The sequence below is a fragment of the Triplophysa rosa genome, linkage group LG4, assembly GCF_024868665.1.
Source record: "Triplophysa rosa linkage group LG4, Trosa_1v2, whole genome shotgun sequence".
NCBI lineage: Eukaryota > Metazoa > Chordata > Actinopteri > Cypriniformes > Nemacheilidae > Triplophysa > Triplophysa rosa.
The window spans coordinates 32,930,683-32,947,803 of record NC_079893.1 but is presented as its reverse complement, the minus strand read 5'-3'; the positions used below and the strand labels follow the sequence as shown (position 1 = coordinate 32,947,803).

Sequence of the window (17,121 nt, the reverse complement as noted above, 5' to 3'; positions counted from 1 at the left end):
AGTGTAAATTTTAATAAATATATTTATCTTAGTCAAAATTTTTAAATTAATCGACCCTCAGTTGTTTACAATCACTCAAAGGTTGTAATACTGATGCTCTACTTTCAGGTGCGGTTTCCCGTACAGGGATTAGCCTAAACCAGGACTAGGCCTTATTTTAATTAGGATATTTAGGGAGGTTTTTTTTAAAAACATACTTTACTAACAAACATTACTGTGTGCATTTTAAGACAGAACAATCGCACTGATATGTTTTAAGAAATGCAAGCGCAAGTTGTTTTTGATCAAGACAGCACTAACATTTGAATTAGTCTGTCCAGGGGTACAACTTACACCCCATTGTGAGTGATGTTCTTACAGAGCCTGATAGCCTCTTCAAATCGTGTATTATTTTCATGTTTCTACGATATCCTCACTCGGAGCTACGATCCCTCGAAGTTGGGCACAATGTTAAGTCATTGGGATTTTTCGGGTGGTTTTTCGCCCCACTATCGCACCCCCCCCCCCACCCGATCGCTTATAAAAGTCATAGCACACCATTCCCGAATAGGCCCGTCGATGTGATGTATTCATTCATGGGTCTACGTCAAAAGCTGCGGGACAAGTAGCGTGCCAAACTTTTGGTGGAACAAGAATAATTATAAGAAGTATGTATGTTCGAATAACAATAGTTATGCTTTTTCAAAGCATCACTAATAACAACAAGCCACACACCAGGCATTGACTGAGGTGCCCTGAGCAAGGCACCTTACCCATACTTGCTCCCCGGGCGCTGCAGCTATGGGTGTATGTGTGTTCACTAGATGGGTTAAATGCAGATGTCACATTTCGGGTATGGGTCACCATATCTGACAAATAGGTCACTTTCACTGTATTTGGTATTACCCTGTTGGCAAACGGAGAGTTAGCTAAACGTGCTAACAGGTGCTATCCTCTAATACAACCACAATCTGATACATTCTTATAGTCCCACTGTGCAAAATATGTCTAAGAAAACAATAACGTTTTTCAAGATATATATATATATATATCGTTAAACATCAACAATATTGCCATAACCTCCTATTGGCTCAGCAGGAAGTGATCTGAGCGAGCTAAACCAGTGCCAGCAGAGTATATGCTCTTAAAGTGACAGTGCACCACATTTGTAATGTTAAATGAACGTATACATTTAAATTTAAAACTAAACATATTAATCCATACAATGTAATACATAGAACAATTAAACAACAATATAAATTTAACAGAAAAGAGAAGGGGATTTTGAATGAAAATAACACAACCATAATAAATCTGTTACATAAACACGCAGCGCTTGATGTTTGACTTTCTTTCTTTCTTTAGTGGGTTTATCGGCGGACTGAAGAGCTGCAGAGCGACTCCTGCTGGACCGGAGACACTCAACACTATTTCATACAGTTGGCTGATTGATCTCAACACCCAGGGGCGGACTGGCCATCTGGCGTACCGGGCAATTTCCCTGGTGGGCCGCTAACGTATGGGCCCGGAACGGACACTTTGGCCGCTCAGACGGACGTATTATAAATGTGAATGCACACAATGTGAATGCAGAAGACACATATGCATGCACCCCATCCCCCCCCCCCGGGTCGACGGATTTAGCCATGCAACCCTCCCCCACGCGGTCGATTGCCGTTGAATGTTGTTGTGTTTGGAAAACAAGCTCATTATAATGATCTGTTTCATGAGGTTAACAATGCTCTTGAAATGTTTGAAAATAGGCCTCTTTCACAATATGGTGGCGGCGGAGACCGGAAGTAGGGTAAACGTTTTTCCGGATGCACTGGCGTAGCTATGATCTCCATTCATTGTCATAATGGATTGCGACCTGCCGGTGTTTTCCCAGTCATTAGTGCATTTGGCCCTCGGTACCAAAAATGTTCCAGCTGCCCTTGCATGCACGAGCAAACAGCAGACCTGGCAGCCCCGCACCCAGGTAAAACACACAGAAAATAACTTGTTCTTCAGTTTTAATGACAACAGATAAAAATGAATGTAAAGTTCATAAGATGGGAACTGATCTGTCCATGCTGGATATTGATGATTTCATCACAGAAATCTGTCAGCTGAAGAAAGAGGTGGCGTTACTGGAGGAAAAGCTGAGGACAAGAGGAGATGAACTCAACACTGAGGTTTGGACACATTCAACATCATTTACTGCTTTTATACTGTCATTCATGTCAAACTAAACCAAAGTGAGACATCACACATATATTCTATATAAAGCTCCAGTGCTGATGATGTGTTGTGTGTTTGTCAGATTGTGGTAAAGGTCGAGTCAAACCCCACAGACGCTCAGGACACTGTGTGTGACAGTAATCACACCTTGAATCAGGATGAATCTACTGATCAAACCTCCACAGAGTCTCTGGATTCTGTCTGTAACGCTGGAGAACAGCAGATCCTGAACACCAGACCACTCAACATGTGTTCTGTCAGACTGGTGGACTGCAGGAAACTCATGGAGATGGAAACACAAACCACAGTGAAGGAAGAACAGACTGATGAAGATGAGAATCATGATGATTTTGTTCCTTCAGGTAAACTGTTGAACAGCAATAACATGGAGATAAAAACAGAACCCAAATCAGAGGAAGATCAGACTGATGAAGATGATGACTTTATACCCTCAGGTATCTTTCATCTGTTGTTTTTTTATCATGTTTAACTATCATTTGTTTTCCTGTTTCATATAAAGTTTTTTTTTGTTACTTGTGAAAAGTACAATGAAGTTTCTGATTCTCAGTGGACACTGATGTAGTTTCAGATGTGCTGGAGGTTCTTGTTAACGCTGTTGTGTTTGTTTCAGATGAGAGCGGTGATTCATGTTGTGATGGAGAAACGGCCTCTNACATCAAAACAGCGACTGACAGCACAAACTCTTTCCTGCATCACCTGTGGAAAGACATTCAGTTCACAGAGACGTTTAGAGACACATGAGAGAAAACACACAGAACAGAAACTCTTCACCTGCACCAGATGTGACATCAGCTTTCCTACCTTACAAGAGAAGAAACTTCATTCACAAGAGCACAGAAACCAGAAACACTTTCACTGTCAGCAGTGTGGGAAGAACTTTTTCTGCTCTTCTCATCTGAAGATTCACATGAGGACACACACTGGAGAAAAACCTTTCCACTGCAGTCAATGTGGCAAATATTTCAGCACCAAAGGAAATCTTGTTATTCATCAGAGAATTCACACGGGAGAAAAACCGTACGCGTGTCCTCACTGTGACAAGAGATTCAGCCATTCTTCTGACGCTAAGATACATGTGCGTGTCCACACCAATGAGAGACCGTATCAGTGCAGTGAATGTGGAAAAGCCTATAGGAGGGCATATAATCTAAAGTTACACCAAAAAAAACACACTCTGAGGAGAAACTCTATCAGTGTTCACACTGTGATGAACGTTTCAGTCAGAAATCTAATCTGATAACTCATGAGAGAACTCACACTGGAGAGAAACCTTATCAGTGCAGTGTTTGTAAGAAGTGTTTTAATCACCAGCGCAGTTGTATAAAACATCAGAGAACTCAAGACCTTATAAATGTTTTCAGTTTGCGCGATCAGATGTCCTGAGAACCAATGAGAGAGTTCACACAGAAACCTTATCACTGCTCCATCTGTGATGAGAGAGGCTCTCACTAAATCCTTCGTGTTTCAAGTCTTACGAAACCTTTTCCCTAACCGAACTCTAACCATCTAAACTACCTATGATTGATAAACTTGCCAAAAAACACGGTTGCGTGATGACGTCAGACTCGAAACACCAAGGATTTAGTGAGAGCTGATGAGAGGTTCACTTATTTAAGTTTTCAGACTCATCAGAAGGAACATGCTGAAGAATAAACTGCACTGGAATCATCACTGTTTCTAACAGATTGAGACACTATGATGGAGTCAATATCCCTTTAAAAGGGACAGATCACCCAAAAACAGAAATTCAGTCCTCATTTATTCCCCCTCATGTGGTTGTAAACATGTTTGTAACTTCAGTGGAATACAAAAGAAGATATTTTGAGAAATGTCTCAGTGGTTTTGTGTTCATTAGGGGTGCGCATCATCACGATTCGATTACGATTATTATGTCTTCGTAAGTCTGTCTCCCTCATGCCTTAAAACTCAAGATATTTTATTTGTCGCATACACTTTGTGAACATTTACAACTTGCAGTGAAATGTTAATCTGGTATACTCCAAAGACTGCAACATGGAGGAGAATATTACGGAAGTTCTAAGAGGCCATGTATGGCGCGATTTTAGTCTCATTAATTATTCAAGCATAAAACATGATGTACACTTGCACAAATTATATGTGTACATTCACAAAAAAACATTCACTTGTGTAAAATAAAATAATATTCTCATAAAATATGTTTCACAAACGCTTAATACAATTCACAGACGTATAACTAGGCACAAATATTTCGAAAGTTTAAAATGTACAAGTTTATCATTGAATGTGAATGTGCAAATCGTCACTCGTGTGAATCGACCTGGATTTGTGTGTGTGTTTTTGAGACTCTCTTTGCAGTGCTGTCCCTCCCACTTGAGTTGTCATCCTGTTTAGCCAATCAGATTCAACCTTACCATTCAACCAATCATAATCGTGGAGAGCACAGAACTCAATGAGCACTAGTGTTAGCACTAAAGGCTCGTTTGTACAACTTCGCTAATCTACTCTCTGAGCTGTGATGCTGTATTAAAACATAATACAGCCACGCAATAAATCTGTTTTATTAACTTAATTTGTAGAAAAAAAGTATGAAATAGTGAGTGAACATGACAAACTACACAACCAGCAGTCACTTCCACTGAATCCGTCTGGGTAACAAACTGTGCCTGTTTGAGATGTGTTCATGTTTGTATGTCCATACAATGTATGTTTTAAATGAACAAGGGTAAACAAGGACAATAAATGACTAGTTCTTGGAAACATTGTTTTGTATGGGCGCATAGATTTGTAGCTAGCCGCGTTTTGGAAAATATCCGCTTAAGGGGGCTGAAAAATCACTAAATTGGCAACACAGGAAGTAAGTCAAACTGCGCAAAAGGTGCGCAGAGCCGTTTTCCTTGAGTCCTGTGCTCTCCGCGTTTATGATTGGTTGAATGGTAAGGTTGAATCTGATTGGCTAAAGAGTATGACAACTCACGTGGGAGGGGTTGTGCGCTGCCACGAGAGTCTCAAAACACACACACACACACACACACATCCAAGGCGATTCACACGTGAGTGACGATTTGCACATTCACATAACACGGTAAAGGTGCACACTGATTGTTTTCTTAAGAACCCACTCTTCATACAGTGACGAAAGCATGCAGCATCACATCAATGACTCCATGTTTTATCATTGTGTGAAGTCACCATTATTGCGATCGGTGTTTGCATTAGTTGGGCTCTTCAAGTTTCTAGCAGCCTTGATTGTGTAAAACATAGCTATGAGCAGGAAAAGCCAAGAAAAAAGAAGCACATGAAGACATTTTAAACATCACGTACATATAAAATGAACTGCTGCTGACCTTTCACATATATACATCACGAATCAGATACATTTCAACAGTGGTGACCATCAAATGAAAAGCTTCATTCTGCAATGCATGCTGGGTACCATCAAACTCATGACTCTTGTGCTAGACTATTGGAAGCATAACAGGTATGTTTATGTGTTCTGTTGCATTTGTCATGTCAGTCTTACATCATTCACATTCAGATGCTCATTACTCATGAAATAGAGAACATTGGAGAGTACATGCGACACAAGAGCTGGTTCAGGTACACGTGCCCTCTCATGACTGTGTGGCCAACAGTGTTTCACCCTGTTATCTCTGTGACGTACTCCAGAACGGTAACAATGTTCTCCCTAGTGGATTTTTTTCATTTTTTATTTTATTTTGTAGTCATGTTAAGCAAAGGTGCGATTCGGCACAGTGTATAATGCAATATCATGTCAAATGCATGTTTCACAACATGGCCACAAGCATTCTCATATCCAACTAAGTTTATTTATTATAAGCAGTGTTGGGCAAGTTACCTCCAAGTTACCAAGTTACTGTCATTTAAAAGTAATTAGTTATATTACAATATTACTGTATTTGAGTTGTAATGCGTCATACTACTTTTGCTTTATCAAAATAACCACAAAAGTATGACTACCCCGCTGAAAAGAAACCACCACAGAAATTCTAATGGTTTCACGTTTAAGTTTTTCTGGTTTTAACATTTGTTTTCCTTATTTTTATACTGATTTCACGGTTTGTTCTAAAATCTATTTTCTGTGAAGCTGTTTTTGCAAAATTGTGACACCCACTGACATTCGCGCATTGTACAGAGATGTGTACAAGTTGTACGCAACATTCTGAAAACATTGCGACAACTTTCATTACAACATGTAGAAACAGCAACGTTCATGACTCTACTGTTGTGTCTCCAGTCCAGCAGGAGTCGCTCTGCAGCTCTTCAGTCCGCCGATAAACCCACTAAAGAAAGAAAGAAAGTCAAACATCAAGCGCTGCGTGTTCACATCACTCTGATTTTCTCTCTTAAGTGTTTTCACGAGTGTGAACTTTAGTGATTTATGTCTGTGTGTATTTTGGTGTTTAGTTGATAATCATGACGTCACAGGCGGGCAGACACACACAGGACTCCGAGCTCAGCCTCATTTTACAGTGTTACACTGACACAAACGCCACCTTGAATCAGGATGAATCTACTGATCAAACCTCCACAGAGTCTCTGGATTCTGTCTGTAACGCTGGAGAACAGCAGATCCTGAACACCAGACCACTCAACATGTGTTCTAAACTGATGGAGATGAAAACAGAACCCACAGTAAAGGAAGAACACACTAGTGGAGATGAGAATCATGATGGTTTTGTTCCTTCAGTCAAACTGGAGAACGTCGGGAAGCTGAAGATAAAAACAGAGCCCAATGCAGAGGAACAAATTGAGGAAGACAACGGGAACATGATGGACATCAAATCAGAGCCCAAATCAGATGAAGAAAAGACTTACGAAGACAGCGGGAACATGATGGACATAGAACCCACAGCAGAGGAACTTTACACTGATGAAGATGACAATCATGATGATGATGATGATGATGATGGGGACTGCGATTATTTTTTCCATCCAGGTATGTTTCTTTTCTTGTCTTTTTACAATATTTCATGCGAGTCTCATGAAAGGCGTTTTTACTTACGGAAGCCTGTTTCTGCAGGGTTGGGATTTTCTTTAGATTTTATAAGTCGTAGAATCTTATATTTTGACTTAATCATTTGTAATAATAAGAAGCATTCTCAATAATGACCCTGAAAGCACACAAACATCTGGGAGACATATATTTCAAGGCCGTACGTTAACTTTTTTTGCACATAGCACAGGTGCCATCACAGGCCAAACAGTTGTAGCAAAAGTATACGTCTGTTATCATGTTTAAGTCCCTGTTAACCAGAAGTTGCGATCGTTTCTACTTCCGTATTTTTACGCATTTCCGAGTGAAATTTGCTCTGCGGTTTGATTGGATGTATAAAAACAGCCGTTGCATTTTGAAATGGAACTGGCAGCCGACTGACAGTTGAATAGTGATGGGAAGTTCGGATCATTTTACTGACTCGGACCTTTGAGTCTCGTTCAGCAAAATGAACGAATCTTTTTTCGAGTCATATCGTTCATTTTAGCAAAATATAATTAAAATGTTACATGTTACTTTCCTAACACATCTACTACTTATGCAAACGTTGATCACATTACAAACAATACAAAACTATAATGCTATAAGAAACAGAAAAGATTAATTCATTGTTTACCTGGGTCTTTAGTCTATGATTAGCTCACCACACCACTTATCTGACAAGTCCTCGGGTTAGACTCATTCGTTCAAAACGTGACAGCATCGTAAGCTAAACCAATGCAGTCAGAGCCGGAAAGAGAATTGATTAGTTCACCTCCCGAGTCTTCGGGTTTGAGTCGTTCGTTCTTTTGTCACAGGACCCATAGAATGTTGCGCAATGCGCATGCGCGACTGGACGAATCGCTCCTCGAGACGACTCGTTCTTCCCGAGTCGCATTAAAGATTCGTTCAAAATGAACGAATCGTTCAAGAACGACCCATCACTACAGTTGAAGGCAAGGAGTTAACGGATGCTCCACCCAAGCTGTCTAACATACGTCAAGTGCTTCTTTAGATTTTAAATAAAATTCATGAGGGCACACAATTTTTAAAAAGAGAATGACCTACATTGATAAACTACAATAAATGCTGCAATATTTCTTGAAAAAATAGAAATGATCGATAATTGGCACAGCGTATCGATTCTCGTATCGCACGGAGAAGGACGACGATACATCGCCATATCGATATATTGTCACACCCCTAGTATTTACTACATTAAACTTCAGTAAAAATCTTGAGTACTCTAGTATATTTCAACCTGTATATCAATATATCAACGTGGTTACAAAGTAATGTCACGGTGACCAAATGAAAATGAAACTGGTGACGTCGTCAGAACGTACTGTGTTTGCGGGGAGCTGGGTAGTATCTCATAATAATGAGTTCAACATTCATATTGACTTATAAAATAAATGAAAAAATCCCCAACCCTGGTGGAAACGGGCTTCCATATTTACGTCAATCGTGTCACAAACGCGCTAAAAAAAAGCTTTTGGCTTTCCATTCAAATGTGATGCAAATCTTTTCAACGTTCGCACTAACTGAAAGAAAACTAATGTGAAATTGGCGTGTTTCCATTAAGTTTCTTGTGCAGACTGGCATAAAGTTGATTTGACGCTTGACAATGATATTCAGTCATGAAAAAAATCAATAGATCCTTAGTCGATGAGTCTAACTGTAAAAAATGGGCGTATTTGTAAAGTATTTAAACGTAAAAGTCAACACAGATGATGTTTATTTGTTTAAATCGTCCTAAATGTGTAACGCATATAGGCTACCCTCAAGCAGTGACCCAGATAGCACAGGTACGTCTGTAAGATGTATGTTAAACATCTGGAAAACACATGTGTGAAAACATCTGCTAAACGTCTTAGGAAGAGCTGTTTTACATCCATTCTAAATCATAAACATCTTACAAGATGTCTGACAGCAGATGTCTCAGACGTATTGCAGATGAGTAAACATGCCAAACAATAAAAAAAGTCTTGCAGATGTAAATGCAACCTCAAATAGATGTCTCCCAGATGTTTGTGTGCCATCAGGGCTCCTGGGTCCTAAAGTACCCCGCATTTCTCACAGCACACACAGACAGATGATTTGCTGAATTGTGTTGTGTTTAGATGAAAATCTGATGTACTGTTTAATCTGAACTAGAAAAACTTTTTACCTCATGACCCGACGTGCCATGATTAGTGTTAATGTTATGTAGTGTTTACGCTAGCATTTTGTCAGAATGTGGCGCTTGATAACGTCACATGCTAATTTATATATCTGTGACATCATCACATAGTTTTTAACCCTCCCCAAGATATCTCGTCGATTAAAGCCCCAGGTATACTTGACTTCCCGCGTCCATCTCACGCACAAACGCGTCCGCACCACATGCGCAGTACAAATGTGTATGTGTGCTCTACCAGACCGTCAGAGGGCAGCACTGAGTCGCGTCATTCACAGACACACTGCAAATGAATGATTGAGGAAGTGTTTTCGCCATTGCAAACAATCCGAGCAAACAGCAAGACAACAAGAACAACAACCAAACCGTATGAAGAAGGATATGCTTCTTAGCGTACTGTTCTTGGTTTCAGCGTGTTGGTTATGTAATGTTGGTTATGTTATGGCTTTTCCTCACGCCAGAGAGAGTTTGTAATGTGCAGGGTTTGAGTTTTCCGCGCTCAAGAGAGCTTGTGATATGCTTAACTCGGGCTTTTCTTCGCGCCAGAGAGAGTTTATAATGTGCAGGGTTTGAGTTTGAGAGAGAGCTTGTGATGCGAGCAGCTCAGGTTTTTCCTTGCAGGACCTATGAGGGTTTAAAACCAGAGCACGAGTTGTTCCCGTTTGGCAATCAAGTAATAACAGCACACGCGGGCGTCAATGACGCATTTGGATTAATGATATTGACTTACAGCAATAGTTTACATTCTCTCTTTTAAAAGGTTGTGGTGGGAAGTAACAATGTTGCTGCACTGAACTTACACTGATAGAATGCTAATTGCAGTGACACACAAGCATTTTCTAGCCACGTAAGCTTCTGTTTTTGTCCACAAATCCAGCTTGTCAGAGATGAATGCGTAAATTGCCCCACCCCTCAATACTATCGTGAATCGGCGATCCACAGGCTGGCGATAGAACGATCACCTGACTAGAGAATATCGCCCAACTTTATGGTCTGATAGAATTAGCATTCTATCAGACCATAATGATGACAAAAATCACATCATGTCGGGTGCGCGTGGACACGGACAGATGGACCATACGTGCTCCTTAAGAAACGGCGCTTCCCCGCCAAAGACGAGTGTAGCGAGGAAGGCGGGACGAGAGCCGTGGGGCAGGAAGGCGGGGCCAGTGGCGTGAGTGATAATGAGTGTCAGCTGTACGCGCACCAGTCCCGCATGCCTCACGGGGAGCTAGGGAGCATAAGAGGACGAGCGACGGGACTGCCGAAGAGAGAGGACCGGGCCCGGAAGTTAAGATTGTTTATGTTCGTGTGGCCGGCAGTCGACCGTGAGGTGGCTGCCGGCCTTTTATTTGCTGAATTATTGTTTGTTTATTTTGTATTAAAGTTTGTTAAATGTTCGCCGGTTCCCGCCTCCTTCCTTCCCTTCTATTGAACCTTGTTACAACGAGTTATTACGGCAATCCGTGTTCTAGGTGTAGTACGGTAAGGAAAACCCTAGTGCATGCCCAGAATGAGTAACGGGACTTCTGGTGCGAAATGCAAAGACAATCCACATAAACGGAACTACGGGAGGATCAGAGAAAATGTTGATCATCTCACAGATAAAAGTGAAGAAGTATACAACTGAACGGGCACTGGAGGTGTTGTTGGACACTGATAGTTCAGATGGCGATTCTTCGGACACTTCGTGGAGAGATTTAAGGCACAGGTCTCCTCCGTTCCGACGTGCGAGAGAGAAGAGAGGTAAGACAGACAAGGAAATGGACAAAAAGTGTCTCTTTCTTGTGCACATTTGGTGTACATACAGTGTGTATATACATATAGTGATAAATGTTTGTGTGTGTGTGTGTGTGTGTCTGTTTGTTCTGTTTAATGAATGCAATTTCAATTATTCATATTTACAGGTAGAACACAGCAACACGGCAGAGGTTGGACACATGAAGCACATCAACATGGTCCTGCTGAGGACCGGACATGGGCCGCTGTGAACCATCCTGAACCAGCTGAAGATCCAGAACCTGTTAGTCACGAGTGGCATGAAATGAACTGGCAGCCAAAAAACCTTACCTTCACTGAAAATCCTGGGCCTGTCAGTGATGCTGCTGCTCTTCATTCAGTAGAACCTAAAGACTTTATTGAACTGTTCATTTCTGATGTAGTGATTCAGAACATTGTTGATCAGACCAACATGTATGCAGATCAGTGCATTCAGGCTACGGATGGTTCTTCACAACATGCTAGAATTCATGCATGGAAGCCTGTCACAGGTTCAGAAATGAAAACCTTCCTGGGGCTGTTTTTTCTCACTGGTATCATTTATAAGCCCGAACTTGATATGTACTGGTCCACAGATGAAATGGTAGCTACCCCCTACTTCAGCAAGGTCATGTCTCGCAACAGGTTTGAAATCATATGGAGATTTCTTCACTTCAATGATAATACAGCAAGGCCAGCCAATGACACTGACAGGCTGTACAAAGTCCGCCCCGTCTTAGATTACCTTGTGTCCAAATTTCGTGAAATGTATCAGCCAAACACAAACATTTGCATCGATGAGGGTATGCTTCTTTGGCGGGGCCGCCTAGCTTTCAGGGTGTACAATCCTAAAAAACCCATCAAATATGGAATAAAATCCTACATCTTGTGCGATTCTGAAACGGGGTACTGTTTCAACATGAAGCCCTACTGTGGAGAAAGTGCTCCCCTGAAAGACACCGTTGTCTCTCTTCTTGATCGCCTAGCAGGTCATGGCTACAGATTATTTATGGATACTTTTTACAACTCTGTGCCACTGTGTAAGCACCTACTTGATTTGAAAACCCATGTCTGTGGTACAATTAGGAATAACAGAGGTGAACCACCAGTCATTCGAGATCTCAGAAATGCTGACCTTAGGATTGGGGAAACAGTCATGCGTCACAGTGAAAATGTGATGGTCTTGGCATGGCGACACAAACAAACAGCGAAAATGGTCACAACATGCCATGAGAACAACACAGAAGAAGTTGAGTTATGGCAGAGAGGCCACCGAGACAAAATTGCAACGCAAAAACCAGCATGCATTGTGGAATACAATAATGCAATGAAGGGAGTTGACAAATTGGATGAAAATATTGGGTACTACCCCTTTGTACGGAAGTCACAGAAGTGGACAAAGAAATTTGTCACGTATCTGTTGCAGATCAGTTTGTTCAATGCTTTTGTGATTTACAAAGCAAAAAACCCACAAGGTAATTGTAAAAGTCTCCTCTCTTTCATCCAGAGTGTTGTAAAATCATGGACCAGCCAAGAACAGGCTGGTGGTGGGGAAGAAAGAGATGACCCTCCAGCTGAAAACACTCCTAGAGCACCATACAACACTGACCCTATAAATAGGGTGAATGAACTTTTTGCCGTCCATGCACTTGTTCCGATTACTTCCACTTCCAAAAAGCAACGCCCGACGAGAAGATGCAGGGTTTGTACACGTAAGGGTTTGCGAAGTGAAACCTCGTTGTACTGCAAAGGTTGTTGCGTCCCCTTACATTCTGGGAATTGCTACACGGTCTACCACTCAAAGATAAACTACAGTGCCTAAATTTGATTTACTGGTATTTTTTCTCTTGTGACATCTGATTGTATTTTGGTTGAAAGTGCACTTTGTTTATAAAAATGCATTTTCTCAGTTTTTTGTTCAAAATGTTGTATTTTTGATGAAACCTATCTGCATTTCAGTGGTGATAAAACATGAACACATGAAGCAGAGGCTTGGTTCTTTATTTTGATATATATTATGTTCAAATACTCTGTGGGCCGTAAAATTTTGGTGAAAATCCTCAAGAATGCTGGCGGTGGCTGGCAACTTAAAAAAAAAAACGCTGGTGGGGGAAAAGTTGAGATGCAACGTTAGACCTGTTTCGCTTCTACTCTCTGAATATTGTGGATTTTAATATAGTTTATTGCCCAATAAAGATGTCCTCATTTACATTGTCTGACCAAATCAACCACTACAAATGCCTTAAAACGGCTATTTTTGTTTTATTCTTTCCCACCGTGCATGGGCAGCATCTGTCTGGGTAACCATGTGCTTACAGACGAACTGTGTTCATGTTTATATATCCAAACAGTGGATAACGGTGGCAGGTTTTGGAAACGCAGTTTTGCCCTCTTTTATTCACGTGTCGGTCGCGGTACGGTGAACTGAATGTGCTGTTTCTCTCTCCCGCAGTACTGATGACAGTTTCCAACTGAATAAAGCTAAGGTTTATCCGAAAAGACGCTAGCTTTGGTGTTATGTGCTTCTTCTAAATCTGCTAAATCTAGTGAAAGAGATGCTAATTTAGCAACATTGGCCGGACAAATTAGGAATGAATGGGAAACAATGCGTCACTTAGAAGTGTAGCCGAGGCAAAGAGGATTTTTGGTGTGGCGACGCACCGCGGCAAAGTGAATATAGCGGAAACACTTTTATTTTATTTTACAGGTAAATTCAATATTAAATTTGATTTACATCAGGACTTCTTTGACATTTCTAGAACATTTTAACAAAACTGTGATAATACTGATAGTTGCGAAAAAAATGTTGGTCACTATAACCGTGATTTGAAATGTTCATTCCGTTTCATCTCTAGTACTACCGTATCAGTTCGAGCCGGAATCTGATCCTGAAAATGCAGAAGACCAAGATGATCCATCAACTCTGCAAGCACGACTTGGGCAGGACGTAAAAGACTGGTAAGGTTTTATCTTATGAATAGTTAACGATAGGTAACTGTTTTACCTTTCATTAACGATGTTATAAAGATTTGCCTTCAGTGTTGAAATGATCATGAATTATGATCAAAACATACTGGTGTTCTCTTACCGTTTACGTTTAGGTGCAAATGTGAAAACTGTATTAAAATGCCCAGTGAAGTTGAAAATGTATGCTGCTTGGAAGTACAAAAGGTATAAGTCAATACTTTGTGTCTATATGTATGAAAAAGAATATCTGTGTAATACATAAATACACTCAAGCTTTTACACTTTAAAATGCATTATAAGTAGTTATTGCCTTGTCTTCCACAGGTTGTGAGACGAATGAATCAGGTGTCAGGTCCTTTAAAATGTGTGACGCACCACCCAGGCTTCCAGACGATCTGTTTAAATCCTTACACCCTCCAGAACATTAATAATATTTACATGGCTGATTATGGACCTGTGAGGCGTAGAACAGAGGAAGAGTATGTTTTTTTATGTGATCTAATTTCTTTACTTTATAAATCAAAACAAATAACATGAATGGTTTTCTTCAGAATATTTATTTGTTCAGAAAAGTCAAAAAAGTAATAATGTAAACTGTCTTTAATCTGTCTTCACAGGCGGTACAGATTTCTCGCCCATCAAAGCTTCGTAAGCTGGTGCTGGGGCTTTTTAGGACGGGAAGTCAGAGTTGTTCTCCCGTCCTGCGCTGTGCTTCGGATTCAACAGGAGTTCCCTGATCCTGATGGACAGTTTGTAGGCTTTCGACCACCCCTTGACTGAAGCAACAACTTCAAACTGAGAGGACGGGGCGCAGGAATGGGGATTTGTTTTAATTGTTCAGATAAATAGTCTGTAAATATAGGGTACAGATGGATATTGTAGAAAAATATATAAACTGTTGATCCACACCCAACAGACTCGAAACAATCACATGCATCACTACATGTAAATTGTATTTGTAAGGGCGTGACAATAAACATATTTTCTAACATACCACCTTGTTCATAGCTTGACCTGAAGTGCTTTGCTGCAAAGTGCAACATGCCGTAATATAAGCTAAAACATGCATGTAGAAAAATTATCAATTATATTTAACATTATTTTAATATCAAAGTATTATTCCTACATTTATTTACTATGACATAAAATGAGTAAATATAATCAAAATCTCAAGTCAAAAGTATTAAAACAAGTTAAACATCATGTTTGTTCTGCAGCTGGTAAATCTTCTTCACCTCCTCTGTTATCTCTTGTATACTGACGGGTGGATCAACATTTACATTTATTCATTTGACAGACGCTTTTATCCAAAGAGACTTACAAGTAGGAGAGCATATGAACATTTTGTCAACACGCTAAACAGTACCGTTAGTTTAAAAAGCAACGCTACTAGGAGGATTAAAGCTGGAGTAAGCAAAGGAGAGAATTAACAAGATTTTTTTTTCAACGAAACATCACTTTGGTTTAAATCATTGAACATGAAGCTTTGTCATCAGCATGTTGTTTTTATCAGACACGATCCTGCGACATGAAACGCCACAAAAACACTTGAGGGTGACACGCCGTATTTAATCAGAAGAGAAAAGTAACATCATTCTTATTAGTAACTGAAAATAAATGAAACTACTACTAAATGAACTACTGTAAAACTACTCATGAATAATAATGATCACAAAATATCAGTTGCGCATGTAAACTACACACTGTCACATGAACAAGAAGTTACAGATGAAGACTCATCTCTGATGCGTGTGAAGTACGTCATTAACAACTAGCCATTCAGTTCCGTACACACGGCAAAGAATTTCTGTAAATGCGGTTGTCACACGCATGAACTGTGTGTAATCCTGAATGTAATTCACGAGTTAAATATGGAAAAGGTGTCTTGTTATTTTTTCACAGGTTTCCAAAATTCTACTGATTTACTTTAAACAACAAACGAACATCATCACTGTACATAAGCGCAAATGCGCAAAACACAACAACCCAAAATCCCAGCAAACAAACAATCCTGACAGCACACATCTAGAAGACGTCTATTTGATGTCTGTATTTGCATCTGCAAGACATTTTCTGATCGTTTGCTCATCTGCAACACGTCTCTGAGACATCTAGAGGATGTTTATGATTTACAATGGATATACAACAGCTCTTTCTACAACCTTTATCAGATTGCATAAAACTATTTCACAAAAACAAAGGAATTTACTACGAGCACATTTATTTCAGGTTATAGACACGGTTTATAAAAATAGTAAAAGACACTATGATTCCAGTGCAGTTTGTTCTTCAGCATGTTTCTTCTGATGAGAATTAAAACTTCCTAAATAAGTGAATCTCTCTCCACAGATGGAGCAGTGATAAGGTTTCTCTCCAGTGTGAACTCTCTTATGGGTTTTTAGGACATCTAATCGAGCAAACGTCTTGTCACACTGAGAACATTTATAAGGTCTTTCTCCTGTGTGAGTTCTCTGGTGTTTTGTAAAAATGTTCTGACGATTAAAACTTCTCCCACATACACTGCAGTGATAAGGTTTTTCTCCAGTGTGAATTCTTTTATGAAAAATAAAAGAACTTTGGTTAGTAAATCTCTTTCCACAGTGAGAGCAGAGGTAAGGTTTCTCTCCAGTGTGAGTTCTCTCATGAGTTATCAGCTGAGATTTATGACGGAAACGTTTATCACAGTGTGAACACTGATAGGGTTTCACATCAGAGTGAGTTTTTTGGTGCGACTTTAAAGAACCTGAATCCCTAAAGGTTTTTCCACATTCACTGCACTGATACGGTCTCTCATTGGTGTGTATGCGCACATGCTTCGTCAGATGAGGTTTGTGGTTGAATCTCTTGTCACAGTGAGGACACTCGTACGGTTTTTCTCCCGTGTGAATTCTCTGATGAGCAACAAGATTTCCTTTGGTTCTGAAATATTTGTCACATTCACTGCAGTGGAAAGGTTTTTCATCACTGTGTGTTTTCATGTGAATCTTCAGACTAGAAGAGAAGACAAAACTCCTCCCACACT

General features: G+C 40.2%; 3 protein-coding genes across 5 annotated transcripts in view; 2 read left to right on the top strand and 1 right to left on the bottom strand.

Moving 5' to 3' along the window:
- The first annotated feature begins 2,037 nt into the window (after positions 1 to 2,037).
- Positions 2,038 to 5,149, top strand: LOC130552939 (uncharacterized). The gene is made up of 3 exons (XM_057331635.1): positions 2,038 to 2,153; positions 2,282 to 2,654; positions 2,831 to 5,149. The coding sequence occupies exons 1-3, from the start codon at positions 2,049 to 2,051 to the stop codon at positions 2,959 to 2,961; spliced, it is 609 nt and encodes a 202-aa protein (XP_057187618.1). The 5' UTR covers positions 2,038 to 2,048; the 3' UTR covers positions 2,962 to 5,149.
- An 871-nt stretch (positions 5,150 to 6,020) lies between these two features.
- Positions 6,021 to 15,091, top strand: LOC130552889 (piggyBac transposable element-derived protein 4-like). Of its 3 annotated transcripts, XM_057331560.1 has the most exons (5): positions 6,041 to 7,159; positions 13,988 to 14,090; positions 14,234 to 14,303; positions 14,424 to 14,578; positions 14,717 to 15,091. In XM_057331560.1, the coding sequence occupies exons 1-5, from the start codon at positions 6,637 to 6,639 to the stop codon at positions 14,877 to 14,879; spliced, it is 1,014 nt and encodes a 337-aa protein (XP_057187543.1). In that variant the 5' UTR covers positions 6,041 to 6,636; the 3' UTR covers positions 14,880 to 15,091. The 3 variants fall into 3 exon arrangements, with proteins under 3 accessions (XP_057187540.1, XP_057187543.1, XP_057187541.1); XM_057331557.1 differs by lacking the exons at positions 13,988 to 14,090; positions 14,234 to 14,303; positions 14,424 to 14,578; positions 14,717 to 15,091 and adding an exon at positions 11,282 to 13,980 and having other exon boundaries at positions 6,021 to 7,159; XM_057331558.1 differs by lacking the exons at positions 6,041 to 7,159; positions 13,988 to 14,090; positions 14,234 to 14,303; positions 14,424 to 14,578; positions 14,717 to 15,091 and adding exons at positions 7,881 to 11,120; positions 11,282 to 13,980.
- A 563-nt stretch (positions 15,092 to 15,654) lies between these two features.
- The window catches only part of LOC130553101 (zinc finger protein 271-like), a 24,903-nt gene continuing 23,436 nt past the window's right edge, over positions 15,655 to 17,121 (bottom strand). The window contains exon 5 of the mRNA XM_057331847.1: positions 15,655 to 17,121. Within this exon, the coding sequence (XP_057187830.1) occupies positions 16,364 to 17,121 (758 nt within the window). The 3' untranslated portion in view covers positions 15,655 to 16,363.

Bases quoted from the DNA above. Each gene is read 5' to 3' on its own strand.
- LOC130552889 (XM_057331557.1), top strand. From the start codon at position 6,637: ATGACGTCACAGGCGGGCAGACACACACAGGACTCCGAGCTCAGCCTC. The intron at 7,160-11,281 runs GTATGTTTCTTT...TCATATTTACAG, and splicing joins CGATTATTTTTTCCATCCAG to GTAGAACACAGCAACACGGC.